At 36.3% G+C, this 27,512-nt stretch overlaps 2 protein-coding genes across 2 annotated transcripts; both read left to right on the forward strand.

The window, feature by feature from the left end:
- The first annotated feature begins 533 nt into the window (after positions 1 to 533).
- On the forward strand, positions 534 to 1,451 carry LOC131908443 (olfactory receptor 4K3-like). The gene has a single exon (XM_059259486.1). It carries the CDS (start codon positions 534 to 536, stop codon positions 1,449 to 1,451), a length of 918 nt encoding a protein of 305 aa, XP_059115469.1.
- A 22,605-nt stretch (positions 1,452 to 24,056) lies between these two features.
- LOC131908444 (olfactory receptor 4K3-like) lies at positions 24,057 to 24,974 on the forward strand. The gene has a single exon (XM_059259487.1). The coding sequence runs from the start codon at positions 24,057 to 24,059 to the stop codon at positions 24,972 to 24,974; it is 918 nt and encodes a 305-aa protein (XP_059115470.1).
- The last annotated feature ends 2,538 nt before the right edge of the window (positions 24,975 to 27,512 follow it).

A 27,512-nucleotide genomic window follows, 5' to 3' on the forward strand; every position in this document is an offset into this window, starting at 1 on the left:
TTTATTCAATGAATAGTTTCTCTCACACTTTGTAGTGGACTTGGTTCAACTCTGTTCATACACAGTCAACAACAGACTTGTGTCTAAAAATTCTGTGTTTGTGTCTGAAATATGATAATAGGTTGTCATTCTGGAATTATGATAGTCAAATAAAGAGACTCTAACTATGTCTCAGATATTCATTGGAGAAAATTGTCTCTGATTTCATAAAGAAAAACGTAGATTTAAGGCCTAAAAATGTAAGGAGAATATTTGCTAATAATATTTTTAGACAATATACTCATTTTGATACTACACATATTGTCTTTCAGATGTGTGAAACTGTTGACCCATCATTCTACATTAAGGAACCTTCCCACCTAAGACACAGTATATAAACACATGGAATATGTGTTTTAAATTTGGGTTGGATAAGTTGCTGAGATTTCAGTTTGCATTATTTCTGCTTACTTGATAATTTAAAAAAATTATCTTCTATTCCAAGAGTTCTTGATTCGGCCCTCTTTATGTAAGCCATTAGTGAAGTGTACTAAATGGAAGATGCAAACCAGACTCTTGTATCTGAGTTTATTTTTCAAGGACTCTGTGCCTCAAGAGAACTACAGATCTTCCTCCTGCTGCCATTTGCCACCCTCTACCTGATGACTGTGGTAGGTAACCTCTTTGTCGTGATATTAATCATCACTGATCATCATCTCCATTCTCCCATGTACTTTCTGTTAGCTAATCTCTCATTTGTTGACTTCTGCCTTTCCTCAGTAAATACACCCAAATTGATCACAGACCTCTTAAAAGATAATAAAGCCATTTCCTTTGGGGGGTGCATGAGCCAGATCCTCGGTGTGCATTTCTTTGGAGGGGGTGAGATGGTACTTCTTGTAACAATGGCCTATGACCGATATGTGGCCATCTGCAGGCCACTCCACTACACCAGCATCATGGATGGACAGAAATGCATCTGGCTTGTTTTGATATCATGGATCATTGGATTTATACATGCCATTAGTCAACTGATTCTGATTTTGGAACTACCTTTCTGTGGACCTAGGGTAATAGACAGCTTTTTCTGTGATATTCCTTTGGTGATGAAATTAGCCTGCACGAATACTGATACTCTTGGAATCGTGATAAAAGCTGACAGTGGTGTTTTAGCAACAACTTGCTTCATTCTCTTGCTGATATCTTACACTTACATTCTACTAACTGTTCAGCTTCACTCTAAAGATGGCTCATCAAAGGCACTCTCTACCTGTACATCCCATATCATAGTGGTTGTGCTGTTTTTTGGGCCCATCATTTTCATCTATCTGTGGCCAGTCAACATCACTTGGGTTGACAAGTTTCTTGCTGTGTTTTATACAGTCATCACACCTCTCCTGAATCCTGCCATCTATACACTGAGAAATAAAGATATTAAAAATGCCATAAAGAAGCTGATAAATCACATGTGAATTTGGGGATAATTTTTAAAGTTCTTATGTAATAAGATATTTCAGATTACACAACACTTTAACCACGTTTCAACTAGAAATTCTATCTTACAATTTCATTTCTGCAAGCTATTTGTTAGTATTAATGTATGTTCATTAAAATAACTATTATTAAAATATGTTCAAAAGTCTCACACTTATGGTTTCACCACTTAGAGTAATACTTCAGCATAATCTTTTGTGCCTGAAGATTAGAAGATGATAAAAATGATGCAAATATGATAATCATGAAAACTTACTGAATATTTCCAGTGTTTCCAACACTGTCTGATCACTAGATTATTATTGATCACTTGATTATTATTAAGAATATATTATTTTAATTACTTATAAATATTTCCTTTTAGAACATTTTTGTATAGCATTATATGCCAATCTTAATTCTAATTTTATTACAGAAGATGGTGAAGAAATTTGCAAAATCTACATCTTCTTAGAAATCAAAATGATTAACAAGTAAAAATCATAATGCAGTTGTCTCATCTTCATATAATTTCTGTCAGTTAAGTCTTAACTATTCATATAAATTAAGAATTTTTCTTTATTTTATTCCTTATCTGAAAGAACAAAGTGTTTATAGTATTTGAATGTACTTCCATCAATTTATTTGCATTATCATTGTTTTACTTTATATGATGAAATAATGTAACTACCAAGGCTAGTTAGGTAAATATTATATGCTCTTGGAATATCATATATATATATATATTCATATATGTATTATCTACCATTTGATAATGTATTTAATTTGTGGGACAAAACCATATGTATACATGTTTATCATTATTTGATATCTAGTTTATACTCAGAGATAAAAGTCATAATTTCTTTAATATCATGTCCTAATGTTTATGAGTTAATGGTTACAATCAACTTGTATGTGTATTCAAATAAGTTAAATAGACCTTTACAAATTATCTAACAAAACATGCAAATGCCTTCATTGTGTTTTCCAGAAATCAGTTGATTACAGGCAAGCATGCTTATGTCTGATCATGTACCTTGATGGGTACATATGATGGAGGTTGGGGTATCTTATCCAAAAAATTTTCACTCAACTGTGTTGCTATATTTAACTCTCAATAATTTTAAATCATCATATTTATTTTATTAAATATGTTATTTGACAATATCTGCTAAACCTGATGGCATTTGGTCACTACACCTGACCTTTTATTTCCCTCCTACTCATATTGACACCCCTCCCAATACACACAGGAGTCCCTCTCTACATTTATGTATTTTTGTTTTACTTGTTGGTCCACTGGTTTAACCATAGCCATCTGTGTTCCCATTGGTTTGTAACTATGCCTATGGAATGGTGAGCTCATCAATGAATCACAACCAGAGAAAATGTCTGGCCTTGCCCCCAAATCATCAGGAACTTGCAGTTCAGCAAGGAGGTTCAGGACTACATAGCCTACTCCTTGATCTACAATTGATTACTATTATTTGTGTGGGGCCCATAGTAGGCAGCCTTGAAATTATGACTATATTGGTGTCTTGCCAGCAAAAGAGCATTCCACAGCCTTTCTCACTTTTTCAGAGATCTTACGTTCTCTGACCCCTTCTTCATAGATCAAATCACCGTTATAAGTTATTTGAAGCATACACACCACTTGTTCTCCCCTGTCCACAGACACACTATAACAACAGAACATCTTGAGTACTTCTTGCTAAACTACATAGACTGTAAAATAAGCTCTTATTACTCATATGATTTCCAGTAATACAATTTTAATTAAATTTTAGCTATTCAATGAAATTTCTTCTAAGTAATCTGTCTTTCAACAAGAAGTGCAATGGAGGGCAGTGGTATGCTTCCTTGGGTAAGGAGCTTGAAGCCAAGACAGAGGATTTGAGTTGAATCCTCAAAATCTACACAGTAGAAAGAGAAACCAACTTCCACTAGTTGATTTTGTAGGTGGTTAAAATTAAGAGATTTGTGGGGGGCAGGGGTCACCAAAGAGACTTCAGACTTTCAAACTGTGTTGAGACTGTAAAAGACTATGGGGACTGAAGTCAGACTAAGTGTCTTTTGTATTATCTTATTGCCAGACACTATAGCTATTGGAACATGGTGGTTTGAATGAAAATGTCTACCATAGTCTCATATATTTCGGTTTGGTATGTAGTTAGTGGAACTATTCAAAAAGGATTGGGAGATGTGGCCTTGTTGGAGGAGGTGTGTCACTATGGGAAAGCTTTGAGCTTTCAAAAGTCCATATCATTCCCAATTAGCCCCCTTCTCTCTCTCTCTCTCTCTCTCTCTCTCTCTCTCTCTCTCTCTCTCTCTCTCTCTCTTTTTCTCTCTCTCTCTTTCTCTCCCATACTTATGGATGAGATGTGAGCTCTCAGGCACTACTCCAGTGCATTCCTGCCTGTCTGTCACAAATGCTTGCTGCCATATAGCAATGGACTCTAATCCTCTGGAACTATAAGCCACTAAGATAACTGCTTTCTTTTATACATTGCTTTGGTTATTAGTGTTTTGTCATGCAGTAGAAGAGTAACTAAGAAAATTAGAGTAAAATTGGAAGAGGTTGTGTTTTATCTAATCATAACATATATCAGCTATACAGACAAACTTTAAATGTTCCATATTTGATGAGCAAAACTGCTAGATCTAAATCAGATGGAAGCAAAAATGACCTCTTATGGGTCATAAATTTTATCTTGTGTTATAAAATATGTGTTTCCAAATGCAAGAAGGCAAGCAGGTGAAACTCAAAGAAAACCATCAAATAAATCCAAAATGAATTTATCTGATTAATAAATTGTTTTGGAAGACTGTGAAAAACCACTTAAGTATACACCATAAATGAATAATTTAGAGTATATAATAGTTGTTTTGTATTTTAGCTAAATATGTATTAGTATTTCTTATATTTTATTATTTTTATTAATACAAATCAGATATTATCAATGATTCTGGTAAGTCAGAAAATCAATGAGCACCAAATCTCAAAGTTAAGAAAACATTTTGTAGTCACATAGTTATTGGTTATCAAATGGAACAGCCAATTTGTCTATTATTCTATTTTGAATCTGCTAAGCATTGACTGTTGAGAAAAACAGTATTCAGGGAAGACAGTTTCTATAAAAAACTAAAAATGAAATAGATATTGAATGTTATTCCCAGTCATATTAATTGGTTGTGTTGTTGCACATACACATAAGGACCATTTGAACCTGTGTTCCCTTCATCAGGTGAGTGATGAATTGGAGAAGGAGTAAAACTCCCTGTGCTTCTCATTGCTCAAAGACACTGAGAGTGGAATCTATGCCTGCTCAGGTTGGAAGAGCACAATTCTCTGGTCTTCTAGCAGTAGGTCACACTACCCTCATCTTGTTCTGTATTTTGTTCTTCATAATATACTTTTTCATCTTGATGTTTCTACCCCAGCTCACCTACATAAATGATTTTCAATTAAGTTCATTTGTAACCTTTGGTTCCTTTCCTCAGGAAAGGAACTGAGTTGAGAGGAATTCAAATATTCTTCAAAGCAGTAATATTTCAAAGTAATAGGTAAAATTTTTTTGATAGTTCTGACTCATTTCTTTCCAAAAAAATAAGATCATAATTTTAAATCAATGTTTGTATCATGGCCATCTCATTGTAATTCAATTATTGCTTTAAAACTCAAAAGCCCTAGGACTCTTTCATATACAACAGCAAATTTGTATGATAGACAAAACTGATTTAGTATTAATGCAAGAATATTATATTGTGTTAGATACTGAAAATTCCTCCTTTACATACTTCATGTTTCTATGCATTGACTTGGCTACATATTATTTTTAATGAGAAAAATTATAAATATTGTGTTAAAATACATCAACTCATATTTGAAAGAATAAACTGGAATAGTCATTTAATTCCTATTAGATTGGGCTGGCAAGATGGATCAGTGTATAAAGGGGCTTTTCATATTTTAAGTTTCCTGGTGTGACTATAATTTGAAATGTGTTTTAAAGAGTTGTCAATTTGCATCCTTATTTATTTTTGGTAAAATCATCATTGTTTAAATATTACAAGTTTGTGGCACATTCTACACTATTACATATATTCTGGTTGCTTGCTCTAGAACTCACTGTTTATTTCTTCAAATTTTATGTTGTCCATACTGTATTATTCCATGACATTTCCACTACTTTTCAGGAGTTTTGCTGTTAGTCCATGGATTAGCCCTCTGGGAACTGATAGTTTCATAACTCTGAAATGTTTTTATTACTATGGTTTGATTTCTAAGTTTACTAGGGGCTTCATGTATTAGAATATTTTAAGGCAATGTATGCAACATCTATGCTTATGTCATTTTCCTAAGTGTTAGAGACTTTACTCATTTGCTCAGATTATCTTGTTACCTATAATATCTCTCCTTTGTCTTAATTTGGGAGGCAGGTATGTAATTTGGTAATTAATAACTAAATTTTGGTACTTGCTTTCAAGCAGCATCCAATGATTCAGATGTGTGTCTGCTTAACAAAATACTGTTAATACATAGCTCAAAAAAAAGGTAAGTTTTACTACCCTCATCTTGTTATATGTTTTGTTCTTCTCAATCTATTTTTTCATCTTGATGTTTCTACCTCAGGTCATCTACATAAATGATTTTTAATTAAGTTCCTTTGTAGCCTTTGGCTTTTTTTGTCTTGTTTGGTTTGTTTTTGTTTGTTTTGTTTTTTATTATTCATTTATTTATTTAACATCCAGACCATATTTTTCACTCCCTCGCCTCCTCCCAAGCCCTATCCCCACTCTCTCTCTGACTCACCCCCATCCTCTGTTTTTACTCAGAAAAGGGAAGGCCTACCATGGATATTGACAAAATATGCTATATTAACTTGTAGTAATACTAAGGACCCTGCCTAGTATAGGCTGGGTAAGGCAACCCAATGTGAGGAATAGGGTCACAAAAGCCAGCACAAAAGTCAAAGACAACCCATGCTCCCACTGATAGGAGTTATACAAGAAGACCAAGCTGCACAACTGTCACATATATGCAGAGTACCTAGGTCAGTCCAATACAGGCTCCCTGGTTGTTGGTTCAGTCTCTGTGAGCTCCTATAAACCCAGGTTAATTGATTCTGTGGATGGATTTTCTTATGATGTTCTTGACCTCTCATGTTCCTACAATCCATTCTTCCTTTCTTCAGCAGGATTTACCCAAGCTCAGCTTAATGTTAGACTGTGGATCTCTGCATCTGTTTTTACCAGTTCCTGGATGAAGCTTCCCTTATGACTATTGGGCTAGGTCCCAATCTATAAGTATAGCAGAATGTTGTTAAGCATCATTACTGTAGCAGAAAGTTTCTCCAAATGAATCTCTCCCACCTACAGTCCTGAAGCCACTTACAAAATAATCACTCAGAGGCTTAATATCAATTACAAATTGTATGGCCTATGGCTCAAGCTTCTTGCTATCTAGCTCTTACAACTTAACTCAACTCATTCTTATTAATCTACATTTTGCCACATGGCTTCTTGGCATTATCTGTTCTCTCATATCTTGCTTCTTCTGGTAGCAGCTCAGAGCATCTGCCTTGACTCCACCCTTCTTCATTTCCATCTTTCAGTTTGAATGTACTGTTTTGTGGTGATATTTTATTTGTGCTCTAATAAATAAAACTTACCTGGAGAACAGAGAAAAAAAGCCAGCCATTATATTAAACAGAAGTCAGGCAATGGTAGCACACACTTTTAATTCTATCACTTGGCAGACAGGGATCTGTCTGGATCTCTGTGAGTTCAAGGCCACACTGGGAAACAGAGCCAGGCATGGTGATACATGCCTTTAATCCCAGCACCAACCATAGAGGTCTGGAGGTCTATACAGACAGACAAAAAGTGACAGAGCTGGGCAAGAAGAGAAAGTGAAATAACTGAGCTGAGAGAGCGAATGAGAGAACAGAACAATAAGGCATATAGGTATCGGTATACAGGAGTAGGTCTCTGGGGAAGCTGTGGAGTTGGTGAGGTGAGGTTAGCTGTGGCTTTCTCTATTTCCCTGATCTCTCAGGTTTTCACCCCAATATCTGGCTCCATGTTTTTTATTTAATAAGACCATTTAGAAGTCATCTATACTGTTTACCCTTATTCTGCCTCACCATTGGCCAAGCAGCTTTGTTTGTCAACCAATGAGAGCAGCACATGTTCACAGCATATAGAAAGATATCCCACAGCACATTACATTAACAATTTTTCTCCAATAGTGTTTGGTTATATCCCAGGTAACTGGGCCATGCAGCCTCTGGGTTCTGGGTACTCCAAATAGTGTTAGGGGTAGGCTCATTCTTGTGGCATGGGTCTCAGGCTGAACCAGTCATTGGTTAGCCACTCCTACAAACTATGTGTCACCCTTACCCCAGTATATCCTGTAGGCCAGACAGACTGTAGGTCAAAGGTTATGTGGCTCTGTTGGTGTCCCAGTCCCCCCACTGGTAGTCTTGCATGGTCACAGGAGGTGGCCAGTTCAGGCTACTTACCCAATTTTGCTAGAATTTTTGGCTGAAACTGTCCATAGGACAAAACAGTAGCCTACAGAATGGGAACATATCTTTACAATCCCCATATCTGACAGAGGGCTGATTGCCAAAATATATAAAGAACTCAAGAAACTAGACATCAAAAGAAACAAATAATCCAAGTAAAAACTGGGGTACAGATCAAAACAGAGAGTTCTCAGCAGAAGAATCTCAAATGGCCAAAAACAACACTTAAAGAAATATACAATATCCTTAGCCATCAGAGAAATGCAAATCAAAACTACTTTGAGATTTCATTTTAACCCTGTCTGAATGGCTTAGATGAATAATGCAAATGACAGCTCGTGCTGCCCTGCAGAGTAACTGGAACACTCTTGCATTGCTGGGGGGACTGCAAACTTGTACAGCCACTATGGAAATCAATATGGTGTTCCTCATAAAATTGGGAATCAATCTACCTCAAGAATCAGCTATACCAAAAGATGCTCAATCGTATCACAAGTACACTTGCTCAGTTTTGTTCATAGCAGCTTTATTTGTAATAATCAGAACCTGGAAACAACCTAGATATCCCCCAATTGAAGAATGAATAAAGAAATTGTGGTACATTTACACAATGGAGGATTACTCAGCTGTTAAAAAAATATTGACATCACAAAATTCTAAGGCAAGTGGATGGAACTAGAAAAAGATCATCTTGAGTGAGGTAACCCAGGACCTAGAAAGACAAACATGGTATGTACTCACTTATAAGTGGATATAGCTGTAAAGTAAAGGATAACCATGCTACAATTTACAGACCTAGAAAGATTAAATAACAAGGGGTGCTCAAGAGAGACACTCAGATATCCTTGGGAAGGCGAAATAGAAGAAATTTCATGAGTGGACTGGGGGTAGGGGAAGTTGGGAGTAAGAGGGATTGAGTAAGGGAGTAGGGTGGGGTAGGGATACTGTAAGAAACAACTGGAAAAGTGGGTCATTTCAGGGTCAAGTAGAAACCTGGTGCAAGAAAATCTCCCAGGAATCTACAAAGATGATCCAGCTAATTCACAGTGCATGAGCTGGCTGTTTGGAACGTGAGGCTTATGCAGGGACACTTAGCTCAGCCTGGAAGGAGGAGACTGGACCTGCTAATTCACTTGTAATCAGAAAGTGACAATTTGAAAATTTCATTCCAGTCCTCTTGAATAAATAATTTCTTAATGTTCCCTGTTTTGTTAATATTATTTATATAGAAATCAATTAGAAAATTTAGTAATCCATATGCTATAGTCATTTCTTTTTACCATTATGGAAATAGGCCTTAAAATAACATGTTGTTTCATCAAAGTTTTTTACAATATGCTGAAGAACTTCAAAAAGTTTATAGACACAACCAAGGAATAGGTAGGAAAAATCACATGGACAATCTTAACTTTTAGATAAACATATCCATAGGATCATATAAAATGAATTATACACGAGAAAAAAGAGCAAACAGTATCATTCACACATGTCAGTTAAGGAAATATGGAAAAGAGAATCAAAAATTGACTATGGAAATCCATAGGAATGAGTTAGTTTAAGAATTATTTGAAAGCAAACATATGAAATTCATAGCTACTTATTTAGAAAAACAATATCTGACCATGATAAAAATTAAGGTTGAACACTAAAAATTAAAAAAATCTCAAAGTAGTTTTTATTTATATTTCCCTGATAAGTAATGATATTGTACCATTCTTAAGAGCTCAGGCAGTTGTGTTTCATTTAGGGGGAACTCTCTCTTTAGATATGTGTCCCCCTCCCATTTAATTGTGTTTGCTTTCTTGATGCCCAGTTTTATTTAATTCTCTAGATATCTTGCAAATTAATCATCTATCTGATGTGTAATTGATAAAGATATTTCCCATTCTGTAGCTTGCTGCTTTATTCAAATGGTGGTGTCCTTAGCTATACAGAGATTTTCAGTTTCACAAAGTCTCATTTACTAATTGTTGTTCTTAGAGCCCAAGTTATTAGTGTTCTATTTTAAAAAGTCTTTTCCTGTTCCAATGAGTTCAAGGCTATTTCTCACTTACTCTTTGGTCAGGTTCAGTATATCTGATCTTTTGTTAAGGTCTTTGATCAATTTGGTGTTAAATTTTGTGTAGGGTGATAGGTGTGGATCTATTTGCATTCTTCTCCATGCATTTATCCAGTTTGCCAGTTTCTTTTTTCAGTTTGCCAATTTTTTTCCAGTGTGTATTTCTTACTTCTTTATCAAAACTGAAGTGTTCATAGGTGTATGGATTTTTTTTTTTTTTTTGGTTTTTTGAGACAGGGTTTCTCTGTGTAGCTTTGTGCCTTTCCTGGAACTCACTTTGTAGACCAGGCTAGCCTCGAACTCACAGAGATCTGCCTGGCTCTGCCTCCCGAGTGCTGGGATTAAAGGCACGAGCCACCACTGCCTGTCTAGGTGTTGCTAGAGTTTTCCTGCCTGGCCCACGGTCAGGGCAAATCTCTTTCACCCGCCAGTCCCACAGCCACTCAGACCCGATCAAGTAAACACAGAGACTTATATTAGTTACAAACTGTATGGCCGTGGCAGGCTTTTTGCTAACTGTTCTTATATCTTAAATTAATCCATTTCCATTAATCTATACCTTGCCACATGGCTCGTGGCTTACCGGGATCTTCCCATGTGGCTTGTCATGGTGGCGGCTGGCAGTGTCTCCTCTCTCTGCCTTCCACTTCCCAGAATTCTTCTCCTTGTCCCGCCTATACTTCCTGCCTAGCCAATGGCCAATCAGTGATTTATTTACTGACCAATCAGCAACACACTTGACATACAGACTATCCCACAGCACTTTCCCTTTTCTTTTCTTAAAAAGGAAGGTTTTAACCTTTACATATCTCCAAAGTCAGCTTGGTATATTTGGGAATTTGGACGTAGTTTTTCTTATTACTTTTTGCTGGAGGGGGGCGCTGTATCTTATGGGGATACAAAGAAAATTTTAGAATTATGGAATAGTCCATGAGGGTATGTCATCTGAGCCAGTTGCCTTGAAACCATTCTGGATGTTGGATCATCAGGGCCATGGTGTCATCGGAGACCTTTCAGGGGGTCTTGGCTGGTTAAACCTGATGTATCTTAATCTTGAATAAATCCATAGCCTCTGGCTTTCTGTGGAAACAAAATCAGAGCCTCCTTTTTAAAGCAACATATCCTTACATCCAAATTTTGAAGTCAAGGTACCTTTAAAATATACATTTTGGCATAACTCAACAGCTTTTGTAATCAAATGTTTTTCTTTAGTTACGAATATTAAAGAGAACATAATCTAGATTCTCTGTGTGGTAGCCATCTTTACGTGGCTTATTTTTTTATATTATCTTGAGCCTATTGCTTTAAATTGTAGCCTTTTAAGCCTGGCGCTATGGCTGCTGGCTCCACCCACTTTAGCTTCCCAACATGGCGGTGGTCCGCTTTCTGCCAGCTCTGGGAGCCGTAACTCTCAGAAATAGTGGGTCTACATTTTTACCAAAGTAGCGTGTAGCCCAGAAACCTCTTTTTTTGTTTTGTATTAGCGAAGGCTAAATCCATCACATAGCTTAATGTGCCATTTGCAGAGGCCTCATTCCCGCCATACTGCAGGTCGAGCATGCACGCCAGGAACCCGCCATAGTAGCTCAAACATGCAGGCTGCCGCTAGCTTGAAAGAGACAACTAGGAGCTGTTTTTAGCTCCATTTTAGAATCTTTTTATTCAGGTTTTAGGTGGAAACTCTTGCCCCACGTTGGGCGCCATTTGTTGCTAGAGTTTTCCTGCCTGGCCCACGGTCAAGGCAAATCTCTCTCACCCGCCAGTCCCACAGCCACTCAGACTCGATCAAGTAAACACAGAGACTTATATTAATTACAAACTGTATGGCCATGGCAGGCTTCTTGCTAACTGTTCTTATATCTTAAATTAATCCATTTCCATTAATCTATACCTTGCCACATGGCTCGTGGCTTACCGGGATCTTCCCATGTGGCTTGTCATGGTGGCGGCTGGCAGTGTCTCCTCTCTCTGCCTTCCACTTCCCAGAATTCTTCTCCTTGTCCCGCCTATACTTCCTGCCTAGCCAATGGCCAATCAGTGATTTATTTACTGACCAATCAGCAACACACTTGACATACAGACCATCCCACAACAGTCTAGGTGTATGGATTTATGTCTAGTTCTTAAATTTGATTCCATTGATCAACATGTCCATTTTTTGTGCCAACACTATGCTGTTTTAATTGTTATAACACTGTAATAAAAATTGAGGTAGGGAATGTTGAAACCTCTGGCAGCATAGGAAATCTTTCCACTTTCTGAGATTTTCTTCAATTTCTTTCTTTAGTATCTTAAATCTTTATCATACAAGTCTTTCACTTGCTTGGTTAGAATTAGTTCAAGATATTTTTGAGGCTATTGTGAAAGGTATTCTTTCCATGATTTCTTTCTCAGGCCATTTGTCATTTGTATGTAGGAAGACTACATGTTTTTTTGTTTTGGTTTGGTTTGGGATTTGTATTAATTTTGTATCCTGCTACTTTGGTAAAAGTGTTTACCAGATGTAGGAGTTTCATGGTAGAATTTTTAGATTTGTTTATATGTATCATCACATTATCTACAAATAAAGATACTTTGACTTTATCCCTTCATGTTTAACTCCTTTGACCTCTTTCGGTTGTCTTATTGTTCTAGCTAAGCCTTCAAGTACTATATATATTAAATAGGTACAGAGATGGACAAGTTTGTCTTTTCCTAAATTTAGTAGAAATATACACATACAAACACACACACACACACAAACACATAGAGACACATATACAAACACACATACATAAAGATAGACACACAAACACGTATTGCAGGATATCTGATCACACTCTGAACATCAAGTTTGCATTATTTACTGGAAAAACCTGGTTCTAATTGTGGTATGGCTTAGCCCTAGCACACACATTTAATCCAAGAGCTTTCTTCTTGAATATTGTAAACAGGATTAAATAAGGTCAGCCATAGGTCAGTAGACAGATCAATCAATCAGTTGACAGGAAACAAAACATAGAGAATAAGAGGAAGTCATGAGGAAAGATAGAGGTGCACAGGAAGTATAAGGGAGGGACATTCAGTTTGAGGAGTTTTGTTTGAGACAGCATTAGAGAAAGCTCTCCTTATGGGATATCAGCCAGGTACCTTCTCTGCTTCTCTGAGCTAGCAGGTTTTTACTCCAGCATCTTGCTCCTGAGTCCTTATTGATATAGTCAAATTATTAAGAATTAGATAAAAACAGTATTTGATACTCCAACAAATGACAAAACAATATGGACAGAGAAATCATGCCAGCTGTGGACAAACTGAGAAGACAACGAATTTGGTAAGAAACTTGGGAAGTCCTCAGTAGAGAGTTACACTAAAAGGAAAAAATCTTTCCCACATTAAAGATGAGAAATATCATAATACTGAGTGTTAGGAGACTGTATAATGGTACTTTAAACAGCTTAAAAATAGAAGTAGATAATGCAAAGATAAATGACTTCACTGAGATTGACATAACATCAATTATAATTACTATCAGTCAGGTAACTCATATTTTTTTCTTTATTTTATTTTACAATACAATTAAGTTCTACATATCAGCCATGGATTCCTTGTTCTCCCCCCTCTCTCCACCCTCCCCTTTCCCCAGCCCACCCCCCATTCCCACCTCCTCCAGGGCAAAGCAAAATATTCAGACACTAACATAGGAATTTAGACAAGAGCCTACTGCACCACTGCATGACAAAACTGAAGAGGGATGGCCCAGGGTTGTTATAAAACCAACCTTAGTTTGTCCAGTTATTATACATGAACTACCAGAAGATGATAGGCACCCCCAAGGCTATCAAGAATTTAAATGTAATCCTATAGAAATATTAAATTAGAGGGTATTTAAGAAAGCATTCATTTCATATGGTATGCACTCACCCTGTGTGAAGCAGATGTTAAATCCATGAGCAACTCAAGATAGAATTATCCTCCAAGACTTGAAAGATTTGGCAATAGCAATATTGGAAGCTGGTCCTCGGTTACAATAGTGAACATGGTAGAAAGAGGAATCTAGGGCCATAGGAAAATGAAATAGGGCTACAGGTATTAATATTTCCCAAGACCAGTCCTAGGTGAAGGTCAATATGCTGAGTCACAAAGGCAGCTTTAATTTGATGATCATACCATAGAGCAATGTCATTTAGCAGCCTTAATTGTTTGGGACAAGGTTGAAGAATCAGAAAAGTAGTCTGATTTATTTAGTAAAATTGTACAAAGCCCAAAAGAAGTTGATTTTTTTTGCAAATTTGACTTCAGCTGTAAATAGAATAGCATCAGATTCAAAAGTCAGACAAATATTAATCAAATCTTTGGCTTTTGAAAATGCTAATTCAGAATACAAAAGGGTGACTAGACCTTTAAAGGCAAGATCAGCACCAATAGGTGAATAGATTAGAAATATGACTGACATTGTATCTCACATGTATGATTCTACTCTGATAGAAAAAGTAATTTCTAAAATTTTTAACGAAAATAAATGTCAAATATTTTAACTGTGTTAAGCAGGGTCATTTGAAAAGGGATTATAGGCAAAGAGTTCCTAGAAACAAGTTTTTTTTTTTCTAGAGATAATCAAAACAGAAATGCCTAGCCTTTTGAAGTATGCAGAAGGAGTGGAACAATCCCATATTGGATTAATGGATGCCGATCAACAAGGAGCAGGCAAGGTAACACTTTGCTGTCAAGAAATACACTAAAGTGCCTCCCACATACCACAATATCAAATTTGATTCAATAATTCCCTGTCAGTATTGGAGAAACTCATCCACAGAGCAATTAAAAGGTTCAGTGCCTGTTATTTAAAAAAAAAAAACAGAAACAAAAAAACAACAAAAAACCTGCTCTAGATGTAATCAAAGACAGAACAGCTTCAGTAGATAAAACAAAATATTAAGAAGAGAACAGAAAACAAGTATTTTTGCAAACTGCTGTAAATGATAAGAGACCAAAGATAAAAATACAAATAAATAGCATTGAAATTGAAGGTTTAATAGACACTGGAGTAGATGTAACAATACTTTCACCAACATCTTGGCATCAGATTGGCCTTTTCAGGTGACAAACATTCAGCTTCTAAGGATTGGAACTTTTCAAGTAAAACAAAGCTCAAGATGGATCTGGTATATAGGGCCTGTAGGACAAACAGGAAAATTAAAGACATATGTTGCTAATATAGCCATGAATTTATGGGGACATTATTTGTTCCAGCAATGGAAAACACAGATTTACATTCCTCCAATCTCAGAAACAAACCATAAAATAAAGAATGCTTCTGAGAAAAATATTAAAATATATTATCAAGAACAGTGACAGATCATTCAGATTGTGTTGTGGGGACTTGGTCCATTTAGCCAATGGTATTGGGTGAATAGCCCTATGTGTGTGGTTTTCTTTTGGTATGTGATGGGATAAGAATTGAGGAGGAAGATTGCATGGTCTCTTGGACATGAAAGGTTTCCTGATGCTATGGCTCAGTGACCTGGTCCAGAACTTTCCCATCCTTCCCTGGTGGACAAAGAGACAGCTGCACCACTTTATTCTGTATTCATGAGTATGTTATTTCCATTTCATCCCTTAATAAATTCTGGATCCCAGACTTTGGTGAATTTTTGCTTTAAGGTTGTATATAAGCAGAAGTAACCACCCTACCTTTTAAATGGGTAACTGACAAACCTGTGTGGGTGGAACAATGGTCCTTGACATCAGAAAAGTATGGACACAGAACAGCTGGCACAGGAACAGCTAAATCTCAACATATTGAAGAACAGAAAAAAACAGTTTTTGGAATTCTCTTTTATTTTTATTCAAAAGAAATCTGGAAAATGAAGAACGTTAACAGATTTTAGTGCCATAAATAAGATGATTCAGCCAATGCACTTACAGACTGGAATTCTCTTGCCTTCTTTATTACCTAAGGAATGGTCTATTATAGTGACTGATTTAAAAGTATGCTTTTATACTATACCTTTGCAAGAACAGGAGAAAAAATTGAATTTATAATACCTACATTAATAATATTTAACCTGTTAAAAGGCATTAGTAGAAAATTCTTCCACAAGGAATGTTAAACAGACCAACCTTGTGTCAATATTTTGTACCTCAGCCATTAGAAATATCATAAACAGTTTCCTCATTATACAATTTATCATTATATAATGATGTCTTACTGGCTGATTCAGAGGTAGATACCTTAGAACAAATGTCTGATGAAGCAAAGAGAATTTTGTCTTGCTTGTAATTACAAATTGCTCCTGAAAGAAACACAAAGAGGAGACTCTATAGATGATATATGATAGGCTTACAGAAAGTGCAACCACAGAAAATACAAATAGAGAAAGAACAATTACAAACTCTTTTTTTCTATTTTTATTTGTTTGTTTTTGTTTATATGTTTATTTTACAACCACAGATTCACTTCCCTCCTCTTCTCCAATTTCCTTCCTCAATCTCCCCTCCAAGCCCCCTGAATCTACTCTGTTTCTGAGCATAAAGGAATAAATAGGCTTCCCTTGTGTATCAACAAAGCATGGCATATCAAGTTGTGGTAAGACTAAGCACCACTCCCTCCTTGTATTTAGGCTGGGCAAGGCAATCCAGTATGAGGAATAGGTTCCCAAGCACCATCAAAAGCATTAGGGACAGCCGCTGCTCCCACTGTTAGGAGTCCAATAAATAGAACAAGCTACACAACTGTCACATATCTGTAAAGGGCTTAGGTAGGTCCCAAGTAGGCACCCTGGTTGTTGGTTCAGACTCTGTGAATTCCTATGAATCAGGTTAGTTGTTTCTGTGGGTTTGCTTGTAATGTCCTTGACCCCTCTGGCTCCTATGATCCTTTATCCCTCTCTTCAGCAGAATTCCCTGAGCTTGGCCTTATGTTTAGCTGTAGGTCTCTATATCTGTTTCCATCAGTTACTGGATGAAGGTTCTCTGATGACAATCAGGATAATCATCAATCTGATCACAGGAGATGCCAAGTTTGGGCTATGTATCCACTATTGCTAGGAGTGTTTGCTGAGGTCACCCTTGTAGATTCATGGGAGTTTCCCTTGCATCAGCTTTCTACCTGTCCCTGAAAAATCTCCCCATCTAGTTGTCTCTTTCAAGTACTCTCCCCTCATCCCTCTCCTCAAACAGATCCCTTAAGTTCTTGTCCCCATCTGCCCACAATCTACCCAGGATATCTCTTCTATTTCCCCTTTTCTGGGAGATCCATGCATCCCCTGCCTTGTTACCTAGCCTCTCTGAATCTGTGAATTGTCACATGGTTATCCTTTTCTTTACAGTTAATATCCAATTATAAATGAGTTCAAAGCACATTTGTCTTTCTGGGTATGGGTTACCTCACTCAGGATGATTTTCTAGTTCCATCCATTTGCCTTCAAATTTCCTGATGCCATTGTTTTTAACAGCTACATAATACTCCCATTGCATAAATGTACCACATTTTCTTTATCCATTTGGTTGACGGGCATCTAGGTTGTCCTAGGTTCTGACCATCAAATAGTCCAAGAAAACTATCAGCTGAGACTGAGAAAGAATTGGCTCTAGTAAAAAGGAAATTACATATGGATTGCTTGGATCCAAAGCTTGACTGTATTTTAGTTATTTTGCTTTCTACTCATTCTCCCATAGGAACTCTTATGCAGAGAAAAGATAATATCTTAGAATGGTTATTTTTTTAGCACAGAAGCAGAGTAAAAAATTAAAGATCTGTGTAGCAAAGTTTTCTGAATTGATTCTGAAAGAAAAAATTACTTCATCAGTTAACAAGAATATACCCAGCAGAAATTGTAGTACCCTATATTATTACTAAAATTGCCTTATTATGGGTAGAAAATGAGCACTGGCAAAGAGCTTGCAATAAATTTTTGGGGGAGATTAACAACAAATATCTCAAAATTAGGAGACTTCAGTTTATAAAAAGAACTAATTGGATTCTCTCTCGTATAGTAAAAGGGATATCAATTTTTTGAGCCCCTACATTCTGTACTAATGCAAATAAATTAGGAAACACAGCTTAAAAGTGAAGAAAAACAAGTAGCTCAAAGCCCTTATTATTCAGTTAAAAAATCAGAGCTGTATGCCATTCTTATGGTGTTATTAGATTTTCCTAAGTCTCTTAATATAGTTACTGACTCTCAATATGCAGAAAAATGTTATTTTTCATATTGAAACGACTAAACTTATTCTGGATGATTCAGTATTAACTTTGCTATTTATTCAACTACAGGTCATCACAAAACACACACACACACACAGAGAGACACATACAAATACACGACAAAAAATACAGACACAAGCACATACACTGACACACACAAAAACACATATAAAAAGAATAATACATGCTCTCCCTAAGATTCAGTTTTTAAAAGTTGGATAAACATAACATTGGTATAAATGTGATCCTAAGTAGAAGATTGGAAGAAATTGCAGAATAGAACAGTTTGTAAATTTTCAGTAATTTGTGGTTAATAATTCTAAAGAATTAATGTACAAGTGTGTAGTGGGTATTCACTGCATTCATGACCTTGGGCTAGCTGGCTGTATAGAGGCAAGGCGGTGCTGCCTACATGACCTTTTGAAAGGGAAGAGAGAGGGGATCATGAGCTCTCTTGCACATGGACGGCTTCCTAACACGGGATTTGGCAAACTAGTCTGGAGTTTTCCCTATCTTTCCCTGACAGAGGGAAAGGCAAAGGCATCACTTCGTTTTGTATTCATGAGTGTATGATCCCCGTTTCATTCCTTAATAAGTCTTCTTCCCAGGCATCAGTGTATTACTCACGTTATCTGGTGCCCCAACGTGTGGATGTGCCATCCACACAGCCCCAGTGGTCTTTTAAGTGGCCCCTTGTCCACATAGGCTAATAACTCCAGCCTGAAAGCGGCAGCTCCACGCCCCCACCCACAGAGGCCCGAAATTCTTGCTCCACTAGACACATACCTTGGCTATGTGACTGTCCCGCCCCACCTGCATTCCTCAGCTGCAGCTGTGTACCCCTCCCCACCCCCACAGCCCTGGGAAGCTTGTGCGCTTGATACATTGAACTGGCGGTCCAGCTAAACACAGGAGCGGATCACAGTCACACTCCCAGTTTGAATCCCAGCCCAAGGAGGCCAGTGGTTAGCTGCACGTGGCTGCCTCCAGCCTGTGTTCTGCAACCCATGGCCCAACCAAGCGGTCCAGTGGTCCCCTCCACACCAATCATTTTCACGTGACTTTTCTTGTTCCCCCAGATGCAGCGGCGGTGCTTGTAGCCATGGCCAAAAGTGCGCACATTCAGCGGACAGAGCACTGAGTTAGAGAGAAAGGTGTGTGTGTGTGTGTGTGTGTGTGTGTGTGTGTGTGTGTGTGTGTGTGTGTGTGTGTGTGTGTGTGTTCTGTGTGGCTGCTCTCAACCCTGTTTAAGCTTACAGGTTGGGCAACTGCGTAGCACAAGCCTGAGTCGACCTAGAGTCCCAGGACCTGCTTTGGTGCTACATCTTTGACACCTGCTGGCCAAACATCGTCATTACATCACAGGAACCAGCCATCCATACCTGCCTGGTTAATTAAGAATCTTACACGTAGGACAATCTCTCCAAGATCTTATCTGAGGTAAATTGCTTGACAACTTCATACTTTAAACTGATAAATAAATTAACTAAATTTTTTTTTTACAGTTTGTAAACTTCAGCTACAGCAATGGTAGATAATATTATGCAGGAAGTTAAAAACTTTCTCATTTCTTCTATGGGTGGAATTTTAGAAGAGATATGTGACCTACCTGGGACGTACATATTTTTAGCCACAGTCACTATTAGTCTGGCCATTCATATCATATCCTTCAAAAAATGGTTTGGTAACAGTGCCAAAAATGAGAAACTAATTGAAATTATACAGTCTTTGCGAAGTGATGATGAGAAATCGGCTGGAAAAATCCATCCCTTGGGATGGAATAGTGATAAGCTGTCAGGAAAACTCCATTCCATGGAAATTGGTTATGAGAAATTGTCAGATAGAACATCACTTTTGGAAGGCAGTGTATATGCCAGACAGATAATTTCTAAGGATGACAAAGTAACACTGACGGATAAAACAAAATCTTTAGAATTGCAAATGAACGATGAGAACAAGAAACTGATTGAGCTAATGAAGTCGCCGGAATCATTTACTGTTCAGGAGGTTCAGACCCTACAGAAGGTAGTGAAAAATCGATTTCAAACCTTAGAAGAATTTGTTAAAAACTAATTAAAAAAAAAGAGAGCATTAAGGCATAGACAAAAGAGTGTCTTCGGCTTTGATTCTCACAGCTTTCATGCTGCTTTTGTAAAGAGTGGGGACACCTCCTACTGCTCATCAGTCATGCTACATGGGCAGTGCCAAGCACATCACATAAAAAACAAGAGCCCAGTCCCAATGGATACCTTACAAAGCACTCCCACATCTAAGGCTCAGAGAACATTACAAAAGAGGGTGCATAATATTGTGAGAGCCAGGGAATCATGAACTTTGCTATGAGATTGTGTAATATCAAAATCCACAGCTTTAAAGTCTTTCCACCATGACTGCCCAAAAGAAAAGCTGAACAAAGACTACAATAATAGAGGCCAAAGTGGATAGGGAAAAGCATATGAGCCCTCAACCCTACACACACACACCATATATATATATATATATGTATATATGCAACTGAGTAAAGTTGGGAGTGAGAGACTTTTAACCTCCTCCCAGAGAAGGGAATACCAATTAGTTGTCCAGTGACCAAAAGTCAGAAAAACATACATACAAGTAGCATTGTATGGACTGAGCAAATTATATTTGGGATTATAAATATATATAGAAATGTATATATGTATAAAAATACATATGCACGCACTAACAAGTAATGAAAAAAAGAAGTCATAGAATTGAAGAAGAACATGGAGGATTATACGTAAGGGTTTGGAGGTTATTACAAGTATAACAAATATATAACAGAGTGTAGTTAATAAATATGCTTTGAGGAAACACGTATAATAAGAGATTTATTATAAGAAATATTAATAGCACATTTGGGGTCTATAATTACTTTGTTTATAAAACTACTTTTCAGCAGGGCAGTGGTGGCACATGCCTTTAATCCCAGCACTTGGGAGGCAGAGCCAGGCAGATCTCTATGAGTTCAAGGCCAGGCTTGTCTACAGAGCGAGATCCAGGACAGGCACCAAAACTACACAAAGAAACCTTGTCTTGAAAAACAAAAACAAAACCAAAACAAGCTACTTTTCATATATAATAATGTTTCTCTAGAAAAGTGCATGCAGATTTGAAAATAAATCAGTTTTAAAATGTATGAAATGAAAACTATATTTAATGAAGTAGAGTTATGTGATGAAAAGTTGAAAGGAGATTTTAAATAATTTTAGCACACACAGTTTCATTATAAAGTACTAATATGCAATTTCACTTTATATGTGTCTGTGAAAACATAACAGTGTTCACCTTAAGTATATATAATGAAATAAATTTGAAAATGAAGGCAAATTGCACAATCTAAAATTAGACTGTAGGGTTGATCGTAAAGTATCAAGAGTGAGAAAGAAAAACTGTCTTTGTTGGTATTTACAGGTGTGAAGATAATTGTCTAAATGGACATGTGAATTGTAAAACTACAGACATGTTTCCTCTCTTTTTATTATATTTATTCATGTGGGTGTATGTATCATGAATGTAGCCATGTCTACATGTGTACTTATACCCATGAAACAGCACATGCCTGGAGATGAGAAGACAGCTGAGTGAGTGGGTTCTATCCCTCCACCCTGTGGATCCCAAAGATTAACTCAGGTCATCAGGCTTGGCACAAAGTGACTTAACAACTATGGCATCTCACTGTCCCATGGGCTTCATCTTTTAGCTTGTGAGCTGTCATAACACATATAGAATATTAACTCATATTTACAAAATATTTGTAATATTGAAGAAATACTTTTTCTTTATTATTGAGCTCTTGTATCCAATTCAAGAGAAATGAAAGTCTAGGGATCCCCAAAGACTATGAAAGCAAAATGCTTTCTCACTACATGATCCTATTTAATGTGCAGAATGGGAAACTTTCCAAGGCAGACATGATTTTTCTCAGTGTATATAAGCCAGAGGTGAAACATCTCAGCAACACTGGTCATAGCAGAAGCAACAATGTAAGATTCCAGGGGAAATTGGAGGAAACATCATGCTAAAGGGAAGATCTGTTTTATAAGGTGACTGTTGTAGCATAGGTGCCACAAGCCAAATGCTGTGCTTTCAATTTTTGTCACAATACTCATTTAAGATTTGCTTCTTTGTTTTAGTATCACATATTTTTAAATCCTTCATGAGTTTATAGTGAGTCTTGCATTTGTATTTTTTAATTGTTGTGCTTGACAAAAATATTGTAGTTTTCCCTTCCAACGAGTCCTTGATACCTTTAGAAACATAGAGCAGTTTTATATGCTCACATCTAATGATCTTTTAGAATAACTAAAAACTTCCAAGTCTCTCAACACAGAAAAGCATTTTACTCACAGGCCACTGAACTTACTCTAATGTTATCTGGCTATCTTTTGATTTTTAGATCTCCTATTTCCTCAAGATACAGACAATACATTGGGAAAGTAGTTACTAGAAATTAGAGAGAGAGGACAGTGACACATATTACAATAATCATAACTCACTAAGAATTCACCAAATTTAAAAAAAAATGTGTGAAAATGCCATTGATATTCAGTTAAGTAAGCTAAATTTTGAACACAATAAAATGAACTTTATGTAATCCTGACTATTTTGACTACTTAAATTGGTCACTTTTACTTACTTGTACTTGTATTTAAACAGCAAAGTGCCTTGTTTTACAAATGTCATTATTTTTCTTAGATTTCTCAAAATCAAAATTCTTGTCATTTATTTCATGATCTAGAAGTGATATTGGTAATTCAGAATTAGAGAAACCTCATTATGCACTACAGTTTTACTACTTTATAGTGCTAATTGACACAGGAAATCAATAAACATTATTATTACTAACATATAATGTTTCAAGTACTTAACAAGGAAATTACAAAACATCTTCTAATTTGTTGACATTTTAGTCTTCCAATTACAAACCTAAAAATAGTATGAAAAAGTACAGATATTAAGATTAAGAAAGAAAACTCATGAGAAATAAATAAAGGGAGAGATTCAAGGAAGGAAAAAAAGAAGAAATGAACCAGAAAGGTACAGAGGTAGGGAATGCAGCTTTCATGAATAAATTATTCAAACTATTATATGAAATTTCAGCATTTAGAGTTGAAAGGCTGTAAGTATATGACAATAGGTAAGATCCTTCAGGCATAGTGATACATGATTGTTCAGAGATACACTCCCATGGATAAGTCCCAAGTTCAAGGAAAGATATAATGCTATAATATATCTAATAATATATGTATAATGCTACTTGTCTTTAGCATGTGGATTCTCAACTTATTTGATGAACCATTTTTCTCACACATTTTAGTAGACTGGATTCAATTCTCTCTGTTCAGACATAGTCAAAAATAGATTTCTGCCGGGTAATTTTGTGTTTATGTTTAAAATATGTCAACTAATTTTCATTCTAGAATTATGACAGTAAAATAAAGAGGCTGCAAATATGTCTCAGATATTAATTGAAAAAATTACCTCGGATTCCATGCCCAAAAGGTAGATTTAAAGCTTGAATGTAAGCAGAATATTTGGTTCTGATATTTTTAAACAATTTACTCATTTACATACCTATACATATTATGTCTCAGATGCGTAATTTTGCCTAATTCAGGAAAAATACCCAATTAGAAGGAAAATACAAATGCAAGGAAGTTGTTTTAAATTTGACTCAATACAATGCTAAGATATAATTTGTATACTTTTCTTCTTACTTGACTCTGAACATTAAGTTATTGCTTCTATTTCAGGAATTCGTAGTTAGGCTCTGTCTCTCTCAACCCATTGGAGCACAGTGTACTAAATGGAAGAAGCAAACCAGTCTGTGGTGTCTGAGTTTATTTTTCAGGGACTTTGTAGTTCAAAAAAAATACAGATCTTCCTCCTGCTGCCATTTGCCACCCTCTACCTGATGAGTGTGGTAGGTAACCTCTTTGTTGTGATATTAATCATCAGTGATCATCATCTCCATTCTCCCATGTACTTTCTGTTAGCTAACCTCTCATTTATTGACTTCTGCCTTTCTTCAGTTACTACTCCCAAACTGATCACAGACCTCGTAAAAGATAATAAAACCATTTCCTTCGAGGGGTGCATGAGCCAGATCCTCTGTGTGCATTTCTTTGGAGGGGGTGAGATGGTACTTCTTGTAACAATGGCCTATGACCGATATGTGGCCATCTGCAGGCCACTCCACTACACCAGCATCATGAATGGACAGAAGTGCATCTGGCTTGTTTTGATATCATGGATCATTGGATTTATACATGCCATTAGTCAACTGATCCTAATTTTGGAACTACCTTTCTGTGGACCTAGAGTGGTAGACAGTTTTTTCTGTGATATTCCTTTGGTGATGAAATTAGCCTGCACAGATACTGATACCCTGGGAATCATGATAAATGCTGACAGTGGTGTTTTAGCAACAACTTGTTTCATTCTCTTGCTGGTATCTTACACTTACATTCTGTTAACTGTTCAGCTTCACTCTAAAGACGGCTCATCAAAGGCACTCTCTACCTGTACATCCCACATCATAGTGGTTGTGCTGTTCTTTGGGCCAGTCATTTTCATCTATCTGTGGCCAGTCAACATCACCTGGGTCGACAAGTTTCTTGCTGTGTTTTACTCAGTCATCACACCTCTCCTGAATCCAGCCATCTATACACTGAGAAATAGAGATATTAAGAATGCCATAAAGAAGCTGATAAATCACCTGTGAGGTCTGGAATAATTTTTGGACATGTTATGTAATCAGCAAATTAATTGTATGCATACCATTCTATCCACATTTTTAGTGGAAATTGAATTGTATAATGACTTGTTTCTGGAATCTGTAAGTTGTAGTTAGTATATGGTTATGAAAATAACCATTAGAAAAATAAATTCAAAATTATAATACTTATACTTTTACCACTTAGAATGAGTAATAGCTCTGCATAATATACCTGTATATATTGAAGACTGGAAGATGACAATAATGTTGCAAAAATAAGGATGACATATTACTACACATTATTTGTGTTCCCCAAATTGTACAAGTCACTTTAATTACTTACTAACAAAATCATCTTTTAATTATTTATCAATATTACTATCTTTTAAAATATGACATTAAATATCAATCCTAATTCTATCTTTGTAACAGAAGGGTTTTGAAGATTTCTGTGAAGATGCATCGACTTAGAAATCAAAATGCTAAACAAATGAATCATAATGCTAGTTGTATTATATTGATGTAATCTCTGTCAGTTTTCAAGTCTTAACTATTCATATGAATTCACAAATTTCCTATACTTTATTGCTTAACTTAAAGGACAAGCTGTTTATAATATTTGAATGTACTTTTCCTCAGATCACAAATTATTTGCATGATCATGATTTTATAATATATAGTTGAATAATATAACTGCCAAGGCAAGTTAGGTAAATATTACAAGCTCTTGATAATATGGTATACATAGTAATTCATATGTTATATGCCGTTTAGTGTAGTGTGTCATTTACAAGATAAACTGTATGTATACCTGTTTATAATAGCTTGAGATCTATTTCTAAACAGATATGAAAGTCATATCTTCTTGAATATCATATCAATATTTCATGAGTTAATGGTTAAAATCAGCCTGTATGTATATTATAATAAGTTAAAGAGGTTGTCATAACATAAATTATCTAGCAAAGCCAGACAAACACCTGTATTATGTTTTCCAGAAATCATATCATTGCAGGTAAGCATGGCTCTTGTCTGGCCACAGACTTTGATGTGTACATATATGTGTAGGTTCTGGTATCTTTTTCAGGAGAAATTGTCTTAAGTGTATTTATAGATTTAACCCTCAACAATTTTGTCACCATATTTTTTATTAAATATGTTCTTTGACAATATCTATAATAAGGTGATTACATCTGATACAATCCCTGACCTCTTATGTCCCTCCCACACTTGTTATCCCCTTCCCCATGCCCCCAAACACACGAGTCCCTTTCTACATTTATGTATTTTTGTTTTGCTTTGGGATCCACTGAAATGACCCATAGCCATCTGTGTGTCCATTGTTTACAACTATCCCTGGGACACTATGATCCCATCAGTGAGTCTCAACTGAAAAAAAAAATGCCTTGCACTGTCCCAGAATCATCAGTAGCTCACAGATCAGCAAGGAGATGTAGCAGTACATAACTACTCTCTGATCTTTGAATATTGGCCATTTTCTTGTGTGATTATTTTCTTGGGATCATGATGACTGCATTGGCTGTGCCATGCCCACAATATTACATTTAAAAGTTCTTTCCTTCTTTCTGACCCCTTCCATATTCTTTATCAGCATCATTTTATAAGTGATTTTAAACCTACAGACAGCTTTTACTCATCTGCCTACAGTCATACTATAACAACAGAACACCTTAAGTCCTTGCTAAAATATATAATTAAACTATAAAATTACCTTTTATTGCTTGTAAAGTTTCTAAGAATATAAATTTCATTTAAATTTCAGCAATTCAGTGTCATTACTTGTATGTAATGTGGGTTTCAAGAAGCACAATGGAGGCCAGTGAGAGGGCTCAGCAGGTAAAGGAGCTTTCTCTCAAACCAGAGAACTCAAGTTAAATCCCTAAAATCCCACATGGTAGAAGAAGAGCTACAACTCCCATAAGTTCTTATCTAATTTCCACAAGTATTCCCACATATGCACACACAGAATAAATAAATATATAAATAAATGTTGAAAAAAAAGAATAATCACAGTGGAAGCTTTAAACAATATTTTTCAGAGATCAGTTCTCTGTCAGATGTGGGGTAGGTGAAGATCTTTTCCCATTTGTAGGCTGGTATTTTGTCTTATTGACAATATTCTTTGCCTTACAGAAGCTTTTCAGCTTCAGGAGGTCCCATTTATTAGTCGATCTTAGTGTCTGTGCTACTGGTGTTATTTTCAGGAAGTGGTCTCCTGTGCCAATGCATTCAAAGGTACTTCCCACTTTCTCTTCTATCAGGTTCAGTGTAACTGGATTTATATTGAGGCCTTTGATCCACTTGGATGTGAGTTTGGGGCAGGGTGATAGATATGGGTCTATTTGCATTCTTCTACATGCCAATATCCAGTTATACCAGCACCATTTTTTGAAGATACTTTCTTTTTTCCACTGTATATTTTTTATTTCTTTGTCAAAAATCAGGTGTTCATAGGTGTGTGGATTTACGTCAGGGTCTTCTATTTGATTCCATTGATCCATGTGTTTGTTTTTATATGAACAC

The sequence above is a fragment of the Peromyscus eremicus genome, chromosome 4 (assembly GCF_949786415.1).
Source record: "Peromyscus eremicus chromosome 4, PerEre_H2_v1, whole genome shotgun sequence".
Taxonomy (NCBI): Eukaryota; Metazoa; Chordata; class Mammalia; order Rodentia; family Cricetidae; genus Peromyscus; species Peromyscus eremicus.